Source organism: Lissotriton vulgaris, chromosome 5, assembly GCF_964263255.1.
Source record: "Lissotriton vulgaris chromosome 5, aLisVul1.2, whole genome shotgun sequence".
Taxonomy (NCBI): domain Eukaryota; kingdom Metazoa; phylum Chordata; class Amphibia; order Caudata; family Salamandridae; genus Lissotriton; species Lissotriton vulgaris.
The window spans coordinates 1,142,012,434-1,142,038,996 of record NC_141693.1 but is presented as its reverse complement, the minus strand read 5'-3'; the positions used below and the strand labels follow the sequence as shown (position 1 = coordinate 1,142,038,996).

At 41.9% G+C, this 26,563-nt stretch overlaps 1 protein-coding gene across 4 annotated transcripts in view; it reads right to left on the bottom strand.

Moving 5' to 3' along the window:
- Positions 1-26,563, bottom strand: part of TRUB1 (TruB pseudouridine synthase family member 1) — a 184,453-nt gene that overhangs the window by 130,764 nt on the left and 27,126 nt on the right. For all 4 annotated transcript variants that reach the window (XM_086922900.1, XM_086922899.1, XM_086922898.1 and 1 more), the window contains exon 2: positions 13,712-13,807. In XM_086922900.1, the coding sequence (XP_086779026.1) occupies positions 13,712-13,784 (73 nt within the window). In that variant the 5' untranslated portion in view covers positions 13,785-13,807. The remainder of the gene's footprint in view (positions 1-13,711; positions 13,808-26,563) is intronic.

The window sequence follows — 26,563 nt, the reverse complement described above, 5'->3', positions numbered from 1 at the left end:
TTGTCTGTCTGTAATCTGTAGACCCATTTTTGTTCTCGTTTGAACAAAAAGGCACTAACATCGATGATGTGTGGTGAAACAAGTGGCTGTTCAAGTACAGTCCAGCGTAGATCTGTTGGCAGATGTTTTGTTTATATGAAATGATTAGTAAGTCTGGTAGCCTGTCTTAAGCATCGTATCAAGCTTTTATGCCCGGAAATGCGTAGCTTAACTTTTCGAGTCGTCATTTCCACATATTTCTTGTTACACGGACATGTGATCAGATAAATGAGGTTCATACTGTTACAATTGGTGAACCTGCGTTGTTGCCATGGTCGATCTATCCCGATGTCAATGGTCACAGACTTGGATGTTTGTGGGCAAGCACATTGTGGAGGAAGCGCTTACAGAAAGGTGGATCACAACCAAAGAAGGGCAATATCTTCGCACACCAAACCCTAAGACACCCTACTTCTATCAATTACCCAAAATCCACAAAACAAAGCGCCCACCGCCAGAACGTCCCATAATATCAGGGATAGGGTCTCTTCTTGAGCATTTGTTGACATTAGTCGACTATTTTTTAAAGCCCATGGTAAGGGAAATGCCAACATTCATAATGGACACCAAGGATATTCTCAGGTTATTGCCTGACATTGAATACAATTAACAGACTGACATCTTGGTGTCATTCGATGTTGAAAGTTTGTATACATCGATACCACAAATGGAGACCTTAGAGGTTGTTGAGGGCCTATTGGCAACAAGAGAGCTAAATTCTATAACACCAGTCAGATTAATTAGGACATTTGCCACCCTGGCGATGACTGAAAACTTCTTCCAATTTGAAGATTCTCTGTACTTGCAGATTAGCGGGACTAGTATGGGCAGCGTTTTTGCCCCTATTCTCGCTAATCTGTACGTGCATAGTTTCGAACAAGAGCACGTGTTTGCAGACACCAACCCCCATCTTAGGTGTCTGCGAACATGGAAACGCTACATTGATGATATTTTCGTTGTGTGGCGAGGTACAGAGAATCAATTGAAGGACTTCCACGAATGGCTCAACCAGAGGAATCGATTCCTCAAATTCACCACGGAATACAATGTCAATAGACTGGCATTCCTGGACTTGCTGATTTCAAGTACCCCATCTGGCCTTGCCTCAGAATTATACCGAAAGCCAATGGCACGGAATTCCTTGCTTAATTACAACAGCTGTCACCCGAAGTCACTACGTGACAATCTGCCCTACGGGCAATTTTTACGTGTTCAAAGAAATTGCTCGACAAAAACCACTTATGAAATCCATGCAAACAGCCTGGCAAATGATCTGGCTGTAAAGGATTACCCTAAAAGAATGATTCGGCAATCAAAGAAGAGAGCCGCAAATAATAATAGAGCCAGTCTATTAGAAGTCTTGCCACCTAAAGCCAAATCAGACCGCATAACCTGTGTCAGTACCTTTAGTGTGCAGTCTAATCAAATCAAAAAGATTGTAAAAAAGCACTGGGGTATCCTCAACACGGTTAAGGATACATTGCCCTTCCCACTTTTTGCGTTTAAAAGGGGACGAAATTTAAAAGACAAGCTGGTCCATTCAAGACCAAAGAGTGAGATCCCTCGAGCTGTAGGCACCGTTTGGGATATGCCTGCAGTTACAGGTCATCACCCATGTGGTCACTGCGCTGCTTGCCCACAAACATTAAGAACCATAACTATTGGCATCGGTACAAATCAACCATGGCAGCAACGCAGGTTCACCAACTGTAATAGTATGAACCTAATCTACCTAATCACTTGTCCTTGTAACAAGAAGTATGTGGGGATGACGACTCGAAAAGTCAAGCTACGGATATCGGAACATAAAAGCTCGATACGTTGTTCTAGACAAGCTACAAGACTTACCAACCACTACATCCAAGCACGTCATCTACCAACAGATCTGCACTGGACTGTATTAGAACAGCCAATGATTTCACCCCATATCACAGACATCAGTACCTTTTTATTCAAACGAGAACAGAAATGGGTCTACCGATTACAGACAGATAAGACGGGATTGAATGAGGATATCCCGTGGATGTCGTTATAACATAAGTCTCTGCATCACTAACATGGTTACTCTGCAATATAGACCTAATACTGTATAGAATAGATTGTAATCTATTGTGATCTAATGGACCGTAGTTGTTATATTAAGCCAAGTGAGACACCATCATTTGAATATCATCATAATGGATAGAGGTGGCTTTAGAACATCTATAAAGCTAATAGATGTGGGAATTATTGTCCTTTGGCATCTCCCAGACTGGTACCCAGTATCGATGACTTTCATTGGAACCACATACAACAAACGACAAAAACAAACACACTAATAATGTCTTCGGTGTATTCATACTTTAAATAGTGGTGAGCGGCACATATAGATTAATGAGCTCATTTGTCACAAAGGCGCATAGCAACAAACCACAACTCCCAGGTGCCTCACGCATCAGTATGTAATATCACGTGATGCAGGAAATACGTAAATGACTCGTTTTTTAAATGAATAGTCTGTCTAAACGATATGCACCTACAAACAGTGACAATATGCGCACTAACATCATTCTCAACAGTAAATAGTGGCGAACGACATTTATGGAATCAATTCCTCAAATTCACAAAGGATTACAATATCAATAAATTGGCTTTTCTGGACCTGCTAATTTCCGGTACTCCCACAGGCCTTGCATCGGAATTATATCGCAAGCCCATGCCGAGGAATTCCTTGCTCAACTATAAAAGTTATATAATGTTAATAACAAGGACCCCCTGACAACGTTTGATACTTCTGTACCTCAGGGAAAATTCAATCATGTGTACAAAGTAAAACAAGCAAAGGGAGGTAATTGCACAGAAAGGAAGAAATTCAACCAATTATATTCGAAAATTACATCTCATTTTTAATTAATATAACAAATTTAAAAGCAATAGAATCACACAGAAAAAAATATTAAATCAATATAACATTTACACACAATATAGTCTAATTTATAAAATCATCACATATCCAAGGAAATACATCCTAAAACATAATACAGTCTACAATAATTTAAAATATACACAAAACAAGTGGCAATAATTATTCGACGCGCGTTTCGGCGTTCAAAACAACGCCTTCTTCAGGAGCCACAAGAATAACTTTAAAAGACACCTAATGACAAAAAACATAAAGATATACATTAAAAATAATATCTATATACACATGTATAGAAAACCAATACATTTTGTACAAGCATTTCCTCCAGTTATCTACATACTAGTGCAATCAAGCTCCCTACACACTTTTAGGCAATATATCATTTGCAAAACAAGTTTGTAAACTTGGATACATGTATCTGAGCAGTTGTAATAACTCCCTATTTCATATAGGAGAGAAACTAAGGAAACAGTTGTTGACAGTTAATAACTCACGAACTTAGAATAAAACCAACTAACATTAACAGTCAATAATCACATGATTAGAGCCAGGTACCTATTACTAGATATAAGGTTTTCAACTAAGGTAGCCAATCTATCTAAAATGGACTGTAAATGAACATTTTATTAAGGAAAAACATTTTATTAAGAAAGAACATTGCGCGGAATAAAATAAGGAGAATAACAAATCTCCAGCAAAGCCAATATGGCCTAATACCTATGGAGAAAGGATTTCCAATAATAGAGAGATCTCCTAATATTCAAATTTTTAGACACTGGATCAGGCAAGCATTGGTGATTGTCACACAAATTATACGTTCAGGCTTACCTCTAATTCATAGAAGCACAAGCCGAACTCTGAGTGTTAGAGTATGTTTGTGAAGGCGGTTTATCAGCGGAAGAGACTACGGGATATTTAGTTCACTCCTAGCTTCTCAGCTTCCTAGTTCCCATTGAATTTCTAGATAACATCAAAAAACTACAGATCAGCTTTCGAGCGAATCAACGTTTCTCAGGGTGCTCTACACTTTATCATGTCTCATATCCCCATATCTTACCAGGATAATGTTCTGGGTAATTTCTTCGACTGATATTCGGTAGTTAAAATTGTCGATGCACGATCCCACTATATACTTTAAACTTTGGATTCTTTGTAGCCAGTTGCTATAGAAAAATTTCAAAGGATACACGCTTTTAGTTAATTCCGAAAATCACATTAAAAGGACTACGTAAACGAACTCTTTAATGAGGATACCCTGAGTGTGCTCACCGTATATTAAAAACGAGCGCTGCCTCCAGTAAACTGCTAGCGTCTCAGAGACATCAACCGAGTATACGCGGATTTCGTTATTCACTGGTTTGTCTTGGAATGCTTTCGTTTACACAAAGCTAACCACGAAAGGGGAAATAAGCAGAGAACAAAGCTGCTCTTTAGTAGATGTATAATACACTATTTAAAAGGATCTAGTGTAGTTATATAAGAGTCTTTCAGCGGGTTCTTACCGTGGATTCAAGGACGCTGAGCGTGATAACCGCTGACGTCAATACGGGACCGTTGGAAAAAAGTTTCACCTGCGTGAATCACATGCCGGGTTTAAATATACTCAGACACGTGACTTCGAGTATCCAATGGGGAATCAAACCATTTTACACAGTGGTAGATTACCCATTTCGCTGTTTTAAAGGGAATTATCTCTGTTACTGAGTGTGAATCAAGTTATCGCATTTTCCCAAGGAATTTCGCTATTCAAACCCTTTTTAAAGGTATTGAAGACGAAAATCCAAAAAACTTCTTTCTTCTTTCTAATGACACAGCCGCCCTTACTATCAGCAATACGTATTTTTTCTAAAATGCGCCAGGTAAAGTCATCTGGCTTGTGTTGGCTTTCTAGGAAATGTTTAACCAGTGGCGCTGTTGTTTTACCTGTCCGGATCGCAGATCTATGTTCTGTCAAGCGCACTTGTATTGATCTGCTTGTTTCGCCTACGTAACCAAGGCCACAGGCGCATTTTATGAAATAGACTACATTTGTAGTTTTACAATTACATAGGTCACGTGCTTTGGTGACGTAACCATTATGCACAAACTCTTCTCCCTCGATGATATTATTACAAGATTTGCAAGAGGAACACTTAACCGTGCCTCGTACAGGTAGGTTACACGTCAAAGATCTCTGAGTTGGATCTGACATAATGTCAGTTTTCTGAAATCTAGAATGGACAATCCTGTCCTTCAGATTCTTATTCCTCCTATGAGCAAAAAGAGATTTTAGAAGTACTTCCTTGGAGGTGGGATTACAGTTTAAAATATGCCAATTGGCATTAATGATTTGCCTTACGCGCTCATTCAATGTAGAGTGCGTAGTTACACAAACTAGTTGATCTTTAGCAGGGGTTTCTTTTGATTTTAGGAGATGATCACGGTCATAGAAACGGGCTCTCTTGTATGAACTCCTAACTAGTCGGTGAGGATATCCACGTTCAAGGAATTTCTTTCGCACAACGGCAGCTTGTCTGTCGTAGTCTGAGAGATTAGTACAATTCCTACGAACACGCAAGAATTGTGAGAATGGTATGCTTTCACGCTGACTCTTCGGGTGAAAGCTAGTAAAATGCAACAATGTATTACGTGCTGTTTCCTTAACGAACAGATCTACCTCCAGTTTATTGCTGTTTTCTCTTATTAGTAGATCCAAAAACTCAACCTGTTTTGTGCTAAATTGGGCTGTAAATTTAAGGTTGGTATTAGCTAGATTAATCCATTCGAGGAATTCCAAGAGGGAATCCTCCCCATTGGTCCAGATAAAAAAGATATCATCTATATACCTGGACCAATGGGAAATGGATTCAAAAAATGGGGCTACTTCGTTGTCGATGTATTTATCCTCAAAGGCTGACATATAAATGTTCGCTATTGAGGGGGCAACTGAAGCGCCCATACTGACGCCCTTCTGTTGACGATATAACTTATTTCCAATTCAAAAGTGTTTTCTGTTAAAACAATAAATAGACAGTCAATCAAGAAAGTCTTTGGACACATGATGTTGTGCCTGTCAATAAACCAATCTGTTGCAACAATAGCCTCATCAAGAGGTATGTTGCTATACAAAGATTCAATATCCATTGTTACCATGATGTCTCTACTGGGTACAAAATCTAAATCTTCAACTATATTGATCATATGTCCTGTATCCCTAACATAAGATTTAATTTTGGGTATGTGGGGTCTTAGGTGATGATCAATAAATTTTGACAATGGTTCGGTGGGGGTACCAATTGTTGATACGATTGGTCGGTAGGGGGTCTTGCAAATTCTTGTGTATCTTAGGTAATCCATAGATACATGCGGTCTTGTTCTTATTAGTATTCAGATAGTCATAGTCTTTCTTATTAATATCTCCTTTTGTTAAAGCCTCGTTAGTTAGGTGTTGAATCTTTCTTTTGATGCTGTTTATAGGGTTAGAGTTGATTTTGGTATAGGTAGAGACATCATCTAACATTTGCATCATTTTGTTTTCATATTTATCCGAATCTAATACCACAATACCTCCTCCTTTATCACAACTCTTGATAATTAGGTTCTTATCAACTGATAGGTGTTTCATTGACTGAAATTCCTCTTTATTGATGTTATAAATAGGTTTGGGTACAAACCTAAGAGACCTATCAAGTTTTTGGAGGACTACTAATTCAAAGGCTGTAACCTCTGGGCCTACTTAGGAAGCTGAGAAGCTAGGAGTGAACTAAATATCCCGTAGTCTCTTCCGCTGATAAACCGCCTTCACAAACATACTCTAACACTCAGAGTTCGGCTTGTGCTTCTATGAATTAGAGGTAAGCCTGAACGTATAATTTGTGTGACAATCACCAATGCTTGCCTGATCCAGTGTCTAAAAATTTGAATATTAGGAGATCTCTCTATTATTGGAAATCCTTTCTCCATAGGTATTAGGCCATATTGGCTTTGCTGGAGATTTGTTATTCTCCTTATTTTATTCCGCGCAATGTTCTTTCTTAATAAAATGTTTTTCCTTAATAAAATGTTCATTTACAGTCCATTTTAGATAGATTGGCTACCTTAGTTGAAAACCTTATATCTAGTAATAGGTACCTGGCTCTAATCATGTGATTATTGACTGTTAATGTTAGTTGGTTTTATTCTAAGTTCGTGAGTTATTAACTGTCAACAACTGTTTCCTTAGTTTCTCTCCTATATGAAATAGGGAGTTATTACAACTGCTCAGATACATGTATCCAAGTTTACAAACTTGTTTTGCAAATGATATATTGCCTAAAAGTGTGTAGGGAGCTTGATTGCACTAGTATGTAGATAACTGGAGGAAATGCTTGTACAAAATGTATTGGTTTTCTATACATGTGTATATAGATATTATTTTTAATGTATATCTTTATGTTTTTTGTCATTAGGTGTCTTTTAAAGTTATTCTTGTGGCTCCTGAAGAAGGCGTTGTTTTGAACGCCGAAACGCGCGTCGAATAATTATTGCCACTTGTTTTGTGTATATTTTAAATTATTGTAGACTGTATTATGTTTTAGGATGTATTTCCTTGGATATGTGATGATTTTATAAATTAGACTATATTGTGTGTAAATGTTATATTGATTTAATATTTTTTTCTGTGTGATTCTATTGCTTTTAAATTTGTTATATTAATTAAAAATGAGATGTAATTTTCGAATATAATTGGTTGAATTTCTTCCTTTCTGTGCAATTACCTCCCTTTGCTTGTTTTACTTTGTACACATGATCAACTATAAAAGTTGTCACCCTAAGTCACTACGTGACAATCTGCCCTATGGGCAATTTTTGCGTATCCAACGAAATTGCTCTACGAGATCAGCATTTGAAGTCCATGCCAACATCCTGGCACAAGATCTGGCTGACAAAGAGTATCCTAAACGGCTGATTCGGCGGTCGAAGAAAAAGGCTGCGAATAATAACAGGGATAGTCTTTTAGACATCTTGCCTCAGAAACCGAAACTGGATCGAATAACTTGTGTCAGTACGTTCAATGTACAGTCCAATCAGGTCCAGAAAATTGTAAAACAGCACTGGGGCATTCTGAACACGGGCAAGGACACCCTGCCCCTCCCCCTATTTGCTTTCAAAAGAGGGCAAAATCTGAGGGACTGTCTGGTCCACACGAGACCAAAATGTGAGATCCCGCGAGCTGTAGGAACATTATGGTATATACCTGCTGTGACAGGTCATCATCCGTGTGGCAACTGCGCTGCTTGCCCACAAACATCCAAGTCTGTGACCATTGACATCGGGACAGATCGACCATGGCAACAACGCAGGTTCACCATTTGTAACAGTATGAACCTCATTTATCTGATCACATGTCTGTGTAACAAGAAATACGTGGGAATGACGACTCGAAAAGTTAAGCTACGCATTTGCGAGCATAAAAGCTCGATACGATGCTTAAGACAGGCTACCAGACTTACTAATCATTTCATACAAACAAAACATCTGCCAACAGATCTACGCTGGACTGTACTTGAACAGCCACTTATTTCACCACACATCACCGATGTTAGTGCCTTTTTGTTCAAACTAGAACAAAAATTGGTCTACAGATTACAGACAGACAAGACTGGATTAAATGAGGACATTCCTTGGATGTCACTATGACCCTGCCATCAGCATGAATTTTTTAAATCCAGGTATTCTTCCTGTAAAAGCAAATTGGGCTTGCTCAGTACTCCAGAAATAAGATCGAATAACACTCACGATCTTAGGGTTTGTTGATAATTAAACATCTTATGATAATAAAATGGATCTCTGTATTGACTTGCAGAGAATTACCACTGTTTAACTGCCATGAACACCTTGCACCATGATATTTATGCCTATATATCCTTCATGAAGAGACTCATTCAGTGATAATAAAACAGAGTATTAAGGGCAGCTATATGCGATATAGGCTACATGGACCCGACCATACGTGTTCGGCGGCAGTACTACACAGCACATTCCACGTTATCCCAGTGATTTAATGACTGCTTTCGTGACATGTTTTTATTGTGTATAAAATGTTAGAATAATGCTCTTTAAGATGTTTTGCGCGGCCATCAGGGCGGTGTAATTCCTGAGGGTTGACCTGTTGAGCACTAACCATTACTTTGATGGCGATTGTACACTTTCAAATGGCGCCCCGAAAATAGCGATAAAACTAGCCGATTTTCAGTAAGCCTCGTGAGGGACAAAACTACAGTTCCCATGCTCCTTTTACGTCAAGCGCGAGGTCTCGCGTGACGTGGAGCACGCAAGGAAGAGGCTGAATCTTGTTATAATGGCGGCCCTGCGTCCTGTCGGATAGCTCCCCACTGACAGCCCAGACGGACGTCCGGGGTACCGACGGACAGGTAAGCGCCGAATCGATATACAAGCGCTTTTAGATTGTGATGCTCGTAGACCTACAGCATGGCCCTCGCACTCTCAGCATGCCTATTTCTATCCTATGTGCTTGATTTGAGGCCAATAACATTAGCACATTTCGAGTGAGATTGCAAAGATGGTTCTCACAACCCCAGTGTGCTAATTCAAAACCAACATGCAGGGTCTTAAATTAATTCAAAGATCGCGTTCTAACGGTGTTCCAATACAAAGAATCGTTTGTGACTTAGTCCATTAGAACGCAGAACAGCAGCAATATTTTGAAGGCGCCAATTAAATGAACCCGAACTAAATACTAACAGGTAGTAGGGGTCGTTAAAAAACACGGTGCCCTGGTTTATGCGCTAAATTCATGTTTTAAAAAAACGTACAAAATAGATATATGTATATCAAGGCTCGATACTGGAGCAGTTCGTCTAGTATCTACATTGCAACTCATAAGTCCTTCCTTTTCATGCCTTCTCTCCTCTTTAATAGAGCGGTGCTCCGTTTTACCTGCGCTGTGGCCAGGTGAGGTGGGGCTGATATTCCCTACAAATTAGGTGAGTGAATACCTACATCAAGAAAATCAAGTAATATGGCACATACTGAGTTACTTAAATAGAACTTAGGAGTATTGCCTGCAATGACCAGCATGATGAGTTGGCATTCTAATGACAACATAATATATAACTAATTGGTATATGTTTGCACTTTTCTCTTTCTGTGTGTCTGTCTGTGTATTTGTCTGCTGCAATTGGATGCCAATTGGACCACAACAACAGGCGAATTCCAGGTGATATAGTAGATCTCCTTTATATTTTTCACTGATTCACTTATATCAAGCAGTAGCATAAGTCAAGGTCCTGAAGAAGCAGTAGGAGACCAATAGGCTCTGTTTCAACTGCAGAAACATGTCGACCATACATCTACCTTAGTAGTCATTTGTTTACACTACTATGCACTGGTTTTAATTTTGGGAGTGGATAGGTACTTATTAAAATTGTTCTATTTACCATTTTCACTACCCAATTGTAAGAGGTTTTTCACATCATGCATTTAATTTTTACCACATTTAGCACTGCTAGTCAGATTACCACTTGATGCCATATTATACCACACTCACTTTTTGGGACATATTCATTAGAATAGGCTACAACCTGCCAAATCTACTGTGGGTAAAACCACTTACCTTCATGGTGAAGGATCCCAAAGGATGCAGGGTGGTACAGGTCGGTAATCTGATGGGAACACTTTTTTCTCACCACGAAATACTCTAAGTTTGATTTCGCGGCTGTACCCTACAGACACACAGTTAGGTTTTTGTTTGACCCATTGCTATCTGTGTCGTTGGTACTTATAAATAACTTCCCCCACAGCAATCTCAATCTATGCCACTCTCTGTAAGGCATATTATCAACCTAAATATAACTAGATCTTAACCCACACCCTGTATGATGTGACTGTTGTGACACTTCAACGAATTAGGAGTCCACTCGCACTAAGTCAATGTTGCAAGATGAGCAGACACCCATAGGTGAAGAGATCTACTATACACAGCAGGTGAATTGGAACACTAACATAATCCCCCTGCAGGTCTGGCTCCAGACTGATCATCCCTTACGCAATGTCAACATAAGGAGGAAGACTAATACAATGCAATCTGGCAGATCCCCCCCACCCTCTTCCACAGCTGTGGCCGTTCCCAGCAACATAAGCCAAGGTGGGCACCCTTCTGCTGTGAACCACTCAAAACGTTTTGAAAGGAAGAAACCACATATAATCAGGAATCTGCAGAGAAATTCTTAGCCACCAGCCTACGATAAACCTGCAGGGGTATCTCAAACTGCTTCCATCCACCACACGGTTATGCGCTGCACTCCCAAAAAACATAAGTGCAGCACTCTGGTCACCAAGACATGTCACCAAAATGCTTCCCACAGTCTCAGGCATAATACAACATCCTTACAAACATGCAGTCTAGTACGGCTAACAGGCCAGGCAGATGCTTTTGCAACCCACATAGGGCTATGCCATGTGCTAGTTTCATGATACAATACAATTGTGCTGAAAAAAATGACATACTTATAGCGGTGGAAGCACAGCCGTAATAATTGCACCGACACTTTAGATGCTGATGATTTAAATAACTTTATTCCCGAGCGCAGGGAAAGCGTGTATTCACCCTTCGTTTCTGCTGCATTCTCCGATGGCCGCCTTCCGTTCCCATCAAGCGTGTGCTCTGCCGAACAACTAGAGCGTCACCACAATACTAGCCGGCAATTTTGTGAAATGTAAGAATGGCTTACCTTTCGCCAGTCACTTGCATGGCAGTTCACATTTAAAGGTGTCAGCAAAGGCATGAGCTTCTCTTCATTCCCACTCCTAGCAGCTCCCAGGAGTTCGTCCTTCTTGTATTCACCTGTGAGGACTGCTTATGGGATACCTAGCTGTGAGCAGCCCGCAGCGGCTGCTGCCTTATCTGTGCTGCTAAGGGGGTCTGCGCGCACTGCCCTGCGAGACAAGGGGTTCTTCCGGAGCACGCAGCAGTTCATATGTACATTTGATTCACAAAACATTAAATGATAATACTGTGTTATGAATACACAATATAGACAAACATTAATAGGAAGAAAATGTAAACAACCATCTAAGTATGTTAATGATCTTATGTTTAGCAACAAAGCCTAAGTATTATTTCATAGACATTATGGGAATATTGTATACATCATAATTTCAATGAAGGAAGGGGAAACACAGGGAACGCATCAATGTCTAATACATGGGACCTTTCCTCTATATATAGACAGAAATTTAATTCATATTTCCTCCGTGTTTCTATCATGTATCATCATATGCCAAAGCATTTCGAGTCTCTAATATTGAATAAGCGGACTCTCATCAGGGCTCTTGAATTTGGCAACACCAAAAGTTAAGAAAAGGTATAAATAAAGTACCAGTTCAAACGAAAATAAATTGTTTGATCTAGCATTAATCAGGAGACGCCAACTAAAATAAAGCAGGTTCCGGCTTTCCCTTTTGTTTGATAATATAATTTCCGGCATCAATTTTCCATATGCTGTACAGCAGAGAAGAAATGGAAGGATCACATGCTCAGCGGAATGAGAACTCCTAATATCAACTTGTAGCGGACTGTGTTTTTGAAGTGGGGTTTCCCCATGGTTTGTGTTTACTTGTACTTCTCTATGAGTTTCCACGGCGATGTAGGGGCTGGAAACTCCAGGCCCTACAGAGCTATAAATTAGTCCATCACATACTTGCCAATAGACCTGATTTAGGTGGGAGAATCCAGATTTGTAAAGCCAAAAGTGACTTTAATTTAGCTTTCTCCTGCCTAAAATTGAAACGCATTTCAATGCAAGTTAACCAGGAAAACTAAATCCTCCTGATTATATTTTTTTTAAATCTCCCTCTTTCGGTTTCCCCAATGTTGGAATGTCTGCCATCATCTTAATTTTCAATGGACTTTGCAGTTGTCACTGACCCCAAATGCACAGCCCTATATCTGATATTATACATGAACAGACATATATGTGTCTGTAGGTTCCTAAATTGGAGTCTGCAAGGTCTGAAGTTAGTTTTGAGTCAAGGACTGATGGCAGCTACTTTAAGTGAAAAGATCAAAAACTGCTTCATTCACTAAGGTAAATATTTCTTTTTTTGAAAGGGGAATGATTTTAGTGGATTGTCATTTGGATATCTCTAAGGAACCGATCAGTTAAACTATCTTCAATACTTTAGAACATTCAGAGTTGAAAGGTCGGAGCACATCAATTACGGTCAACGCAGGAAGGAGCTCTGATGTGGGTTCAGGGCCGGCTCCAGGCTCATGGTGGCCCTGGGCAGGGAGCGTAGGTAGGGGGCCCGGAAGAGGGGGTCCGGGCAGGGCGGAGCTCGCTGGCCAGTAAAGAGGGGAGGGGGTCAGGGAGTTTAGAAGTGGAACAGAGCCGGAGGCCGCCAAATCCCTGCCAGGGGCCACCACGCAAATATGTATCCATCCTCAGAGGATTAATATATTAAGGATATATATTGGCGTGGTGGCCCCTGGGGTTTGGTGGCCCTGTGCAGGTGCACAGCTTGCACATGCCTAGAGCCGGCCCTGGTGGGTTCCTACATTTGTCATGAAAAAAGTTCCATAAATTGATAAGGAATGATTGAGAAGTGTTCAATTTAACCCCAAACTCATCGATTGGCACGTTAGTTCACATTGATTATTGTGCAGCTAGGAACAAACAGAATTTAACAAAAAGTACTTTTAGCATAACCCAGAGTTTATTCATATGCAAAAGAAGTCAAACTAGTTAGGAGTTCACAAACATAAAAATTTGCAAGAATAAAATAACACACCCAGTACTCCAGATGCAGCACTGTCCAGGGTGCCTCCATGTCCCATCTTCAGCTTCTGCTGCTTTCGTTTCATTCCCCGATGTTCAATACCAGCTTCTAATGAAAAAATAGCATTAAAGCAGGTCAGCAAAACAAATCAATAAAAACATGTAAGGCAAAGTATCTGCACAGGACCATCAAACTGCGATGTTCAAGTAAAAGGCTGGCCCACTCAAATGGTCTGCTAGGTCTTTGGGATTAGAGAGTAATTTTAAACTGTAGGAAAGAAATTTGCACTGCTAGAATTTTACTTTGTTTTCTGTGTTTTTAAAACAAATACAAGTTACTGTCCTTGCGCGTAAGTCGGCTGTTCCGGCTTCCCTCCTGCCCCGAGTGACTCCCCCTGCAACAGCCAATCAGGTGGCAAGAGGGCGGAGCTGTGGACGGGGACCGGAGTCAAATGCAGCCAGCAGCGCGGTCTATTTATTTGCTTCGGCTCTTCTCATAAGTAGTGGGCACCACCCAATGCTGTTTACTTTCACCTTGCCGGTTGTTACCCTGCATAAATTGTAAATATGTTTGACTTTCCCTGTCGGTTACATCTTAATGGGACACTCTTAAGTGGAAACGACTAAAGAAATTCACATTTGGTCTATGGTTGTAAAATGAATTGTGAACTTAATTAAGTTGTTTCTATTAATTGTTTTCTGACTTTCAACAATGGTCTATTTAAAATCTCTGATTTATACCAACCAAAACTCTGGCCTTTTGTAAAGTATATGTGTATATATATCAAAGTGAACTAGTGTGTATATACAATTAGTTGTTTGTATGTCTAAAAATGTTTTGTGTTGTGAATAATTGTCTTTTGATGTGATTTCAAAAAAAAGTGTTCTTTTCATACATGAAATTGAGAATTTGATAACAATAAAAAGTAAAAGGGTAAAGGTTGAATACCCGGATAAACCTAGAAGTTTCTCTTGGTTTATTCCTCAAAAGAAGAGGATCAAAAGTAAGTGTGTGGTTGGCACATTGTTTCTTTACAAAATATAACCCATGGTCCTGCCGACCGCACGTCCCAGGACCTAACTCCCCACTTCTTCACAAAAAAAAAAATATATATATCAACGACACTGAGGTACATCTCTCCCAAAGGCTTCTTGAGGCCAGTAACAAGCATGCACCTCTCAGGAAAATTAAACTAGCCTGACGTGCCGATGACCAGAGATGTTTCTCTTCTGAACTTAAAACCCAGAAACTGGCCTTACGCCAACTAGAGAGGCAGTGGCGACGGGAATACTCCCCTGATAAGAAACTGCTGTACATATCCACCCGGAAAGAACATATGAAGACTATCATCGCAGCGAAAACTGGTCATTTCTCTTCACGCATCCTTAACTCTAACAAAAGCTCCAAAGAAATCTTTGTTGTTATGAATGAACTGTCCAACCCAGACAGGGTTCTTACAAAGGTCACGCCCTCTCAAATTCTCTGTAATTCTCTAAAGGATTACTTTATAGTAAAAATCATTACCATAAAAGCCAGCATTCCTCTGCATCCCCGATGTCACCCAGAACCACTATACACAGTAACAAATGCACTCTTAGTTGTTTCCCCATCAGCACTGAGGTTCTTCAGGAGCTCCTCGTTAAAGTCAAATCTGGAGCGCCCTCTGACTGCTGCCCACCTCACATACTCAAGGACTGTTTATCAGTCTATCCAGGCCCAGCACTGACACTACTGAATGAGTCACTCACTACCGGTCAAGTTCCTAAGCATTTAAAAAAGCCACTGTGGTCCCTCTTCTGAAGAAACCCGGTGCTGATCCAACACTTTTATCTAATTATCGTCCCATCTCCCTTCTCCCGTTCTTAGCAAAAGTGCTAGAGGCTCACATAGCCAAATGCCTGTCAGCCTTCCTGGTAGAACCTAAATATCTTAATTCCTTTCAGGCAGGTTTCCGGCCAGCCCATTCTACTGAAACCGTCATCTTACCTGTCCTGGACACTCTCCGTGACGGCGCGGATAAACACTCTCCTCAAGCACTGGTCCTTCTCTACCTCTCCGCCGCCTTTGACACGGTCGACCATGTTACTTTGGTCGACCGTGTCAAATAAGCCGGCATTCTGGGTGCAGCGGCTTGTTGGCTTCTCCTCCTTCCTGGAGGATCGCTTCCAGGCCGTCCGCCTAGGCCACTTTGTGGCCCCACCATGCAAAACCAACGGTGGTGTACCACAAGGTTCCGCTCTTTCTCCCCATCTGTTCACCCTTTACATCCTCCCCTTAATCCACTGCCTTAAAGACAGGAATGTGACAGTTTTTAACTATGCAGATGATCTGCAACTAGTTTTCCCAATTGATAACTCGCATAGTTGCATCACCGAATTTCAGACCACTATGTTACATATCCAACAGTGGATGGACCAGAACCACCTTAAGTTAAACCCGGGAAGACGGAACTTGTTCTTTTTGGGGATAGCCCTAAATTTTGGGGTCCTCATTACTGGCCTTCAGAGTTAGGTCCTTCTTCCTCCCCCTCCCACTCGGCCAAAACCTTAGGAGTAGGTACGGCCCAGTGTCCACGCTGTACACTTGAAGGGGCGGAGTTCTTACATATGATGTGGGATTGCCCTCAACTGGGAACGTTCTGGGAGGAGGTGGTGGACCTATCTCTGCGATGTTACAGGGCGACGCATAGAAGCTGACATGGACACATGTTTACTATATTGGTTCCCACACACACCCAAAACGAAGGTAACAAGCAAGTTTTTGGATTTGGGGTTGCTGTTAGCTGAGAGGGACATCAGCACCCACTGGAAATCGAGGGGAGGGCTCAGTTTTAAGGAGGTGGAAATTAGAGCTAGCTAAGTGGACAGCAAGTGAAAGCACAGTGTGGCTTCAGCAGGCTAAGCGGATTAATAACGATAGGGCACTGGAGACTGCGAGGGTATTGGAGGCCTTGGTTCAGTCCTTGCGAGTGCAGGAGGAGGAGACCACTTCAATGAGATCATGAGAGGGTGACTGGGATCATACCTGATATGTGAGGATTATGGGAACCCCCCAGTATAGACGCATCATGTAACCATAGTACCGCAAGTGTGCTTACAATTTCAGGTGAATGGTACCAGTATTACTCTGCATAGAGTGTTAAGAAGGCGGTGGCCTGCTGAAGTATTAGTGTTGGATGATCAAGACACACCGGTGGAGGAGGGTGGGGAGGGTTTAGTTAATTGTTATTTTGGTTGACCAATGGAGAATGTTACCCTCAGGGAGCTAATAATCTTATGTCCTTCAATGGTGGGTTGCACTGCAGTGAGAGAATAAAGAATCAATCTGATGAGCATGCACGTGTAACGTAACATACTATGCTGCTAGGGACCATGAGACTCCTAGTTACAGAAATAATGGAGATGGAGGACATTGAATGCAAGTAGTAAAACGATGGTTGTTTGTAGATGTGTAGACAAAGCAATACAAATTTTTTTTTTTTAAAAGGATGTGTTAAGCTCATGTGTCGAAACTTCTTGGCACCTACAGTGACTGTAAACGTTTACCAAGTGTAGGATCATTATCTCCAAGACACCCCCCTCCCTTTCATAGTACTGCTTTTAATCATACCAGGGACTCAACTAATAAAGGGATACCCAGGTGTTCTAAGGTATTTTTATTCCAAGACCCCGGCAGGAAATTATCCAAAGTGCTTCCTGAAATATGGTGAAGGCCATCCTGTTTTTTAGGGGCCAGGATGAGACCCAATGATGAAGCATGCCATCAATAAGGCAAGTGAGTGTCTAACACACAAAATAAGAATTGTTTCTATTCGTTAGGGTCAAACTACCTGCCCCTTGTGGGTTTCTTGTGGTCTTTGCCTGATAAACGCAAAGGATACCTATTGGTGTACAGGCATTACAGACGTAAAGAGGTATACTATCCATCTACTCTCTCCCCACTCACCCCGCTATGGCTGACCCTCTGGTCGCCTTCTGCATTACTGGTTATGATATGCAGATGCCCTGCGACAACTCTGTGAATGCTTCAGCTTAAAGTAGTGATTCAAGTACAACAGGATAGAAGTGCCTTGTGAAGGCTTGCAGATTTCTTATCAGCGACACAATGGATCATGTACATTCTTGTTCAAGTTAGAAGAGGACTGCTGAAGTTTCAATACTAGGATACAGTGATTAGAGGTGCATTTCCAGAGTTCTGTATTATAAACAACACTGTTTCATCATCGAGGATGACTATAAAAAGGCAAGAAAACACGTACATGCAATTAGTAAGTAAACCAATAAATGAAAAGCAGAAACCAAAAGACTCAGATAAAAGGAGGTTTGCCGTAATGACTGTTGTGTTGTTAATCCAATACGATTACATACTATTCCTATATACAAGGTGCAAGGAAATGTGCTCAGTGCATAGAGTGATCACACAAGGCTAGTTATTTACACATTGTAAGCCTAGATACCGTAAAGGTCTGCGTCGGTTTTAAAAAGACTCAAAAACTACAGATGGAAATCCTCTGATACATGAATAGTATGAAACTAGTATGATTTACGGGGTCCTCAAGGGCGTTTTGACCCAGTCGTGAATTTGGAGTCATCAGCAGGTCAAGGGGAGTAAAGATTGAGCACAGCAATGAGGAAGTAGAACGAATCTATCCAAGCAGGCCCGTACTGGGTACATTGTATGTAGAGCTGACCACAGAGACTGCCTCAAGTGTGGTCATTTATTTGACGGAAAACTAGTATAATGCTCAGAAGCACCTATTATTTCTGGAATGTACGTTAAGGGAGACACGCAATAATCTTTGCCCTAAATGGGAGACCACTAACTGACTGCTGTTCTATGGTTCTGCTTATCATTCATTTTTCTAACTGGATGAAGATGCATAACATTTTCACGTTCACCCTTTCACCCTCAAAGAAACAATGTTGTTTATAACATATTTTGCCCAAGTTTCCTTGAGATTACCAGGCGGCTCCTGGTACTTGAACTATTCCGAGTTTGATCAGGGATAATTCAAAATGCTGGTGAGGGTGAAGGGTAATTTGAGGTGTTTAAATCACTTATATTGACAGAAAACATTGTTCGTATTTTCAACAAAGAATACCCTAGCTGGGTGTATTAAAGTAGGCTATATGCCCTGTTGTGTTCATCCAATATTGAGGTGACAGCCCCTTAGCCCTTAAAGGAAGTATGTCCTTTTCTGAAAAAGGGAGAACTTGCTGGTGTCTCTCAATCATTCTCTTGTGAGTTATGTTCTGTGAGTGCTAGGAGTCAGAAAATCCTGCTTCAGAATAACTTGCGGATAAATTTGGCACCTCCTAAAACATATACTCAGAAAAAATGCCTCTCCTCAGCTCCTTGGTACAATGAGAAACTAAGGCGTTCAAAACAATGTTGTTGTCATGCTGAGCGGGCATGGACACGAACCCGAGAGGATCAAGATAGAATTATTTATAAAGCCAGGGTCAAGGATTATAAAGCTGTGCTTGCAAAAGACAAATATTTGTACTGCACACAGGTAATCTAAATCGACCAAAGAACTGTTTCATCAGGTACAACAGATTTCATCCTCTCAATCCTTTGCAGAACCGGACAACAAACATTTTGTGATCAATTAGCTTCCTTTTTTCAGGATAAGGTCAAGGACACATACACTGGGCTGGAGGCAAACTCAAATATGTCCACTGCAAATCCAACAGTAAACAGCCCTACCAAAGATGGTCCACTGTTGTCTAATGGCGAACACAGGGGCCTACAAATATTTTGCAACCTTACGCCCCCTACTCTCATACAGTATCTGAGGAGAACGCATTCCGGTTCTCCTATGGAGGTATGCCCACCGACAATCTTACATATGGTTGCCGATTCTATAGCAGAACCCCTCTGTAAACTAATGAATATCATCATTCGCTCTGGAATTTATCCCCAGTCTTGGAAACAGGCCATAATTAGACCTCTTCTGAAGAAACCAAATCTGGACTCTAGGAACTGCAAGAATTACCGTCCCATCTCTCTGCTTCCTGTTCCAGCAAAAATCTTGGAGACACATCTCAATAAGCTGCTTATGGAAACGGCAGATAGGCAATCCTGGCTCAATGAGTCACAGTTTTGTTTCAGAAGGCATCAAAGTATAGAAATGGCCCTGGTTTCTGCCTCGGTCTACATCAGGCGTAAGGTGAACAAAGGGCAGGGAGTGGTACTAATTCTCTTGGATCTGACAGCAGCATTTGACATCATCTCTCCCATGTTGCTGCTGGACAGACTCCGGAGTCTTGGTATATCCCACCAAGCCCTTTTGTCCTCATTCCTGACAGGAAGATCCCAAAGGGTGAATCTAAAATATTTTCACTCTGACTCCTACTCATTACCTTGTGGAGTCCCGCAGGGGTCTTCCCGGAGTCCCACCTTTTTAAATCTGTATGTGGCACCCCTCGCTACAGTAATCCATTCTTTTGGATTGGAGGTGGTGTCATATGCAGATGATACACAAATTATGGTTACCATCCCTAAGGGGCTGGGCTCATGGTCGGAGAATGTCAGCGGCAGCTTGTCTTGAGTTGCAAACTGGATGTCGTCTAACTCCCTTAAACTTAATGGGGGGAAAACGAAGGTGATGATATTCGGATCAGGGGCAGCCAAATGGAACAGTAACTGCTGGCCCCAATCTTTAGGATGCAGTCCTGTCCTGAGTGAAAAGGCCAAGAATCTGGGAGTCTTGATGGGTACGGAACTTAGCTTCATGGCCCAAGTGAACCGTACCATTTCCACATGCTCCTGGCTCATGAGGATGTTTAAAAAAAATCTTCCCTTTCATCCAGCTTTCAGCCAGGATCCAGGGAGCTCTGGCAATGGCCAGATTAGACAACTGCAATGCCCTGTACCTGGCTGCTAGTAAGGGCTTACAACATAAACTCCGGGTACTACAGAATGCCCTGGCAAGACTCATTCTCGACATTCCCAAAAGACAATCAGCCAAAAAAAGGACTAGAACACCTACACTGGCTTTCCATTGAACAACGCATCAGTTTTAAAGCCCTGTGTATAGTCCATAAGTCACTGCATGCCTCCTATCTTAGGAGACTGAAGACCTTGTTCAAATGGTATTCCCCAGGATGACTACTTCGCTCCTCTCATCAAATGCAACTTCTGGTACCAAGAAGAAGAAGTGGGGGGATAGGGCTTTCTCAGTGTAGCATGTAACCTCTGGAATTCCCTACCCTTGGCGCTTAGATCTATTCCTCTTCTGCTCCCGTTTAGAAAAGCCCTTAAGACCTGGCTGTTCTCAGGCAAAAACGGCGAGCTGAAGCTCCTCCATTCTTCTTCTGGACGATGTCTTATTTGGGGTCTTTCTCTAGCGCCTTGATGCCCTCGGGTGATTGTTGCGCTATATAAATATCAAAATCAAATCAAACTTAGCTTCAGGTGATGATAAAAGTAGGCCCCCAACCTCTTAGTCCTAATCAATACCTCACACAATGATCAATATTTTACAATGATATGGTTGATTACTAACAATGCAGTACTAGTCTACATCAACAGTGTATTGGAATGATCACCGATATTATAAACAACCCAGAAGATAACATGCAAATGATGTCAAAGGTTAAGAAAGTCCCAATCACATTTCATCACACATGCCAAACTTATCAATCTACTCCCTAACCAATATATCTATAACGGTTTCAGCCATCCAACATAAGTTGCTCTATTAGCTATATTATGCCAAGCGTATATAGTTTCCCTGCGCCCAGACCAGGATGGCGAAGCGAGGCAGTGCGGAGTGCGGTGCCCATAGGTCATGGTACAAGCAGCGGCTCGGTGGCGTCGGTCATCATCATGCCAGTGAGACCAGGGTTGCGTTGCGACATGAAGACGGTGCCTTCTATTGTGCCATCAGGACACAGAACCATCGATGGGAGTCGGTTGCGTTTCCCTCTCTGTGGCAACTAAAACAGCGGTTCCAGAAGCGGTACCCAGAGGTTGGTGAAGTCTTTGCAGTCCCTGAGGCTTCAGAACAGGAGGCAAGCTCTATTTCAAGACCTTGGAGATACTCAGCACATGAAAAAGAAAGTCAAGTCATTTCACTGCCCAAGGCAGAAGCAGCAACTGCAGGCCAACCCAACAAAGAAACAACACAGCAAAGGGGCAGTACTCCTCCTGGCAGCTCTTCCAGCTCTTCTTCTTAGCAGGTTACTTGATCATAGCGAGATCTAAAGTTCTGGGGTCTGGGCCTCAATATTTGTACTCAAAATCCCTTTGTCTCTCATGCAGAAATTGTCTGTGCTTAGTTCAAACCAGTTCTGTCCTCTCTGGCTCGGCTTCCCGGCAGGAGGTGGAGACAGCATTGTTCAAGGCAGACCAGGCCCATTCAGGTGCAAGGAATTCTCTTCCCACTACTCTAAATGCAGCTCAGTTCTATTCAGCCCAGCCCAACTCTTCCAAGAAAGGCAGGACACATATGGACCACCCCCCACCACCCAGTGGCTGTCTGATGAGAATGCACATCCCCAGCCCCTGTCACTCCAAAGCCAGTCAATCCACAGAGCCAGCAGAGGCACACAGGATGGCTAAGCGAGAAAAAGTGGTATTTTCAAAAACAGAACATTAAAATTATCTGCACTAAAAGATGCATTTTTATATTCTGAGTCCAGGCATACTAAACTCCATTTCCCATCTTGTCCCAATGGAAAGGTATGCTTATAAGATGTTATAAGTAAAACTCCAATACTTTCCTGTGGGACAGATAGCCTTGCAGTGATGAAATACACTACACTGTTCTTCTCCACCAGGACATGTCACACAGACCAGTACATGTCTTACTGTTAACCTAAGCAGCACCCTGCCCACAGGGGTACCTTTGGCCTACCTTTGGGGTGACCTATTAGTAAGTAAAGGGAAGGTTAGGGCCTGGCATAGCCAGAAAGCAAAAAGACAGGGGAAACACACCAAAAGATGCCAAATCAACACTGCCCTTTCACTGGTACATAACATACCTTTATGCATAGTGTGTTACAGAGCAAGTAAGGTGTCACACATTCTCAGCGCCTGCTTTGTTACAACAAAAAATACTAATATTGCCCCTTGCTGAGAGATATAGAGGCTAATGCCACTTTCTCATCCTTCTTTCCAACATGGATCTTTGCGTGGCCGTCTGTCCTTGCAGCCACAGTTACGAAGCATACACCAGAGAAGTGTAAATTTTTTATTCTCTATCTTGTAGTTTCAGAAAAGCATGGAGTTTCGGAACTGAAAACATGGTGTTAGTAGTACGAATCAAACAGAAAATAGTTTACATACACCTCTACCCAGCAACTGAAGTAGAAAATGAAAAAGGTTTGGCGGGTAAGTCTCAAAAAGAGGCATGCCCAAAAAAGTGCAACTAGGAATCATTTTCAAGAGGTGTGGTCTATGTAATTAAAGGGATGGCTTAAAACGTCAATTGAATTCAAGTGCTTGACACAGTATCTCACCGAACCAGTATTTGGGTTCCTGTATATACTTTTATTTTAGTACTCCAGACATATAAAACAACACTCACGCAATTCTTGTTAGCACAGAATTTTAAAAATTCAAAGGACCCAGCAATGGACAACAATGTACAGAGGAAGCTCGGTGGGTGGCTCATTTTGCCAACATATTTGCCTTAAGCACTCCCCCTGCCACATTCCCTATCAATACAGAGTCCACCTCACAGGACATACTGTCTTTCTCACCCAGCGAAATGAGAAGAGCCTTGATGCTGTGCAGTCCTGGAAAGGCCCCAAGCCCTGATGGGGTCCCAATTGACGTTTTGCAGGATAATGTGGACCTGTGGGTCACTCAACTAACTAATGTTTTTAATAACGTAGCCATAGTTAGCCCCCCCCCCCCCCCACCCCTCCATCGATAACTAGTGTAATCGTCCCAATTTACAAAAAAGGGGAGAGGGCAAACCCAAAGAACTACAGCCCAATTTCCCTGTTGGACACCACAGCAAAGCTCATGGTTCGACTCCTCCTGTTTAGGCTGGAGGGGTGGGCTCAGGAGAAAAACATCTTAATTCAGGCGCAGTAGGAGTTCCAGTGGGGAAAAGGCACAGTAGACCAGTGTTAGAACTTAGCATTAATAATAGACAAATACACCTGAGCAAAGGAAGGGAAAATCTACACGGCATTAATGGACTGCTCAGCAGCATTCGACTGTGTGGTCCACTCCAAGAGCTGGTTAATAATGAAGGAGATGGAGATTGAGCAAGCCATAATCAATTTTACTCAACAGCTATTTACAAATGCCACAGCATCTGTCTGCTATGCCAAAATGGGGAATGCACCAGCCCATTCAAGATCGCCCCGTTTCTCTTCTCCATCTATACAAACGTTGTTGAGGAAGCTCTCTTGGTGGCATTCCGGGACGTCCCTGTATTTGACACACAGTTATCCATACTGGCTTACGCAGACGATGCGGTGTTGATTGCAAGAACGGGGCTAGCCCTTCAACGCTTCATACCCACGTGCATGGCTTACATGGATTCAATAGGCCTATACGCCTACCTAACCAAATCCTTTGCCATTATAGCAGGGGCTGGCAAACGAGAAATCCTCCTACCTCCATGTGGGTTCTGGAAGAATTGAAGTAGTAGACACCATTCCCTAAGAATGGAGAGAAGTCTGGCAGCCATAAAACTATTTTCCAAGAAGCTGGGCGCCAGACCATTGATCCCCATAAAGAACATTTATCAGGCCAAGACAAAGTCCGAGGCAACATACAGGGCAGGTGTCTGGGGCATGGCCCCGATAAACTAACTGCAAACCATAGAAAATATTTTCTTAAGTCCCTAGTGTCCCTACCGCCTTCCTATTCCAACTACAACTTACACACTGAATTGGGCTTTCCTTATATCAAAGACGTAATTAAGTTAGCCCCGATCTTACTGGGTCTTTCCATTTGGAAGAGGGACACAGTGACCCTAATGCAAAAGGTAATAAGTAATTGCTGCAAACTGGAAAACTACAGGAGGATCAGATGGCTCAAATATGTTGACTCAAAGCTGACTGATGCTGGATTACCTGATTTTTTTTTTTACAGATCCAACAGCATGTAGTAAGGTTCTGAAACAAAAGCTAATTAACATGTTTATGTGGAGGGAAGAATACAGATGGCGGGAAAAGAATCAAGACAAACAGTCAGCTCTTGCTTATCACTTAAATCCACCCGTAATAGAGGGTGTCTATTTTTATTTAGTAAATGTCAGTACAGCACAACATAAATGTATATTATTGAGATTCCGTATGAATTTGAAATCTTTGATGCTAGCTCATCCGAAAAGAGTTTTTAAGGACTCGGATATAAGCTCATGTCCTTGTGACAACCTTTCCCTACGATCTGACCTGCATCTAGTTTTTTTCGGTGGGCTCTATAAGAAAGAAAGGGCTGACTACATTGTCCCGATTGTAAAACTGTTCACTTTTAAACAATGTCGGGTTGCACTATTTTTTTAAATCTTTACCTTACCCTTTAGTCTGCTTCTGAGTAGCAAAGTTTTTATGGTCCAGTATATAAATGAGGAAGCAGTTTGACAAAAAAAAAAAAGTTTGACAAAAAATTAGGAAGCAATGGTGCTGAAGAATGTAGTGGTTTTTAACATTTTAGCTATTTTCTGACCTTCTACTCTGCTTATCGGCAACAACGTTTTTTTGGGCCTGTACAAAAAAAGAGGAAGCATTGAGGCTGAAGAATGTAGTGGTTTTTAACATTTTATCTATTTATTGATTTGATTTATTATGACCGATCACAGATAAAAATGAAATGTATATATCTATATCATGTGTCTAATCTTGTACAATATAATTTAGTTTCTCGTTTGGAGTATCCCCGTTTTCAAGATTTGTTAAAAAAGTCATCTTAATGACGTGATATGAAACACTAGATATGTATTTTATGTTAGATGAATTGTGATTTTAATATTGATTTTTTAGGTCTCGACTATTATATTCCGCAAGGAATAAATAGACGAGAGTATTGTGGGCAAACCAAGCTCTGAAACCAGCGGATTTCGGACAGTTTGTGTGGCTTACTGAAGCGGAACGCGCGTCCACATCGAAGCTATCAGCCTCCCTCCCACAGGCAGCTTGGCCTCAGGCATTCACCCCAGCGCGCGCTCGGCCTCACTTTTCCTCCCCCCTAATTATATCCCTTACATCCCTGCTTTCACTTTCACGGCCGCGAGCTTCACATCAAAGGGATCCGCTCCCCGCCCCCTGCTTGTACAAAGGAATGCGCATTTCCCGGCCGCTTTAATTTAATTTCGCGGCCGCGTTTATTTAATTTCATTTTGCGGCTGTGTTTTAGCAAAATGCCATGCTTTCCCTTTAACAATTGCGCCTATCTTCAGCAGTTCGGCTGCTTCTAATAATTTTGCCGGCTTTGCCTACGTGACCACATTGGCGCAGTTGTGTTGCCTGGACTTAGCTCTGAGATCCCTAGAGCCGCTGCAGACATGGCAGACAGCGGCAGCAGCTCTGTTTTCTGTTTACTTGCTAACTAAGCATCACAACAGAAATACGAGGGGCAGCAGAACCCAGAGCGGGGACAGCAACTTAGAGCATAACAGCCCTGGGGGCATTCACAGCAGGCGGCATGCAAGGCGAGGGGGCACCATGGACACCACCGCTTCCAGGCACCGAGGTCGCTGACAACATGGCCAAACGTGCTTTTTCATTCTCCCCACCCCCTTCTATGCATGTGTGTACGTTATTTCTGCTTTAACCTTCGCCAAATTCTTTATCATACATTTATTTAAAACTATCTTTCTAATTTCCTTAAATAGCACTCGTTCTGACATGGAGTTTTGAGGCGCTGTGTCACCTTTTCTTATCAGAGTCGCCGTTC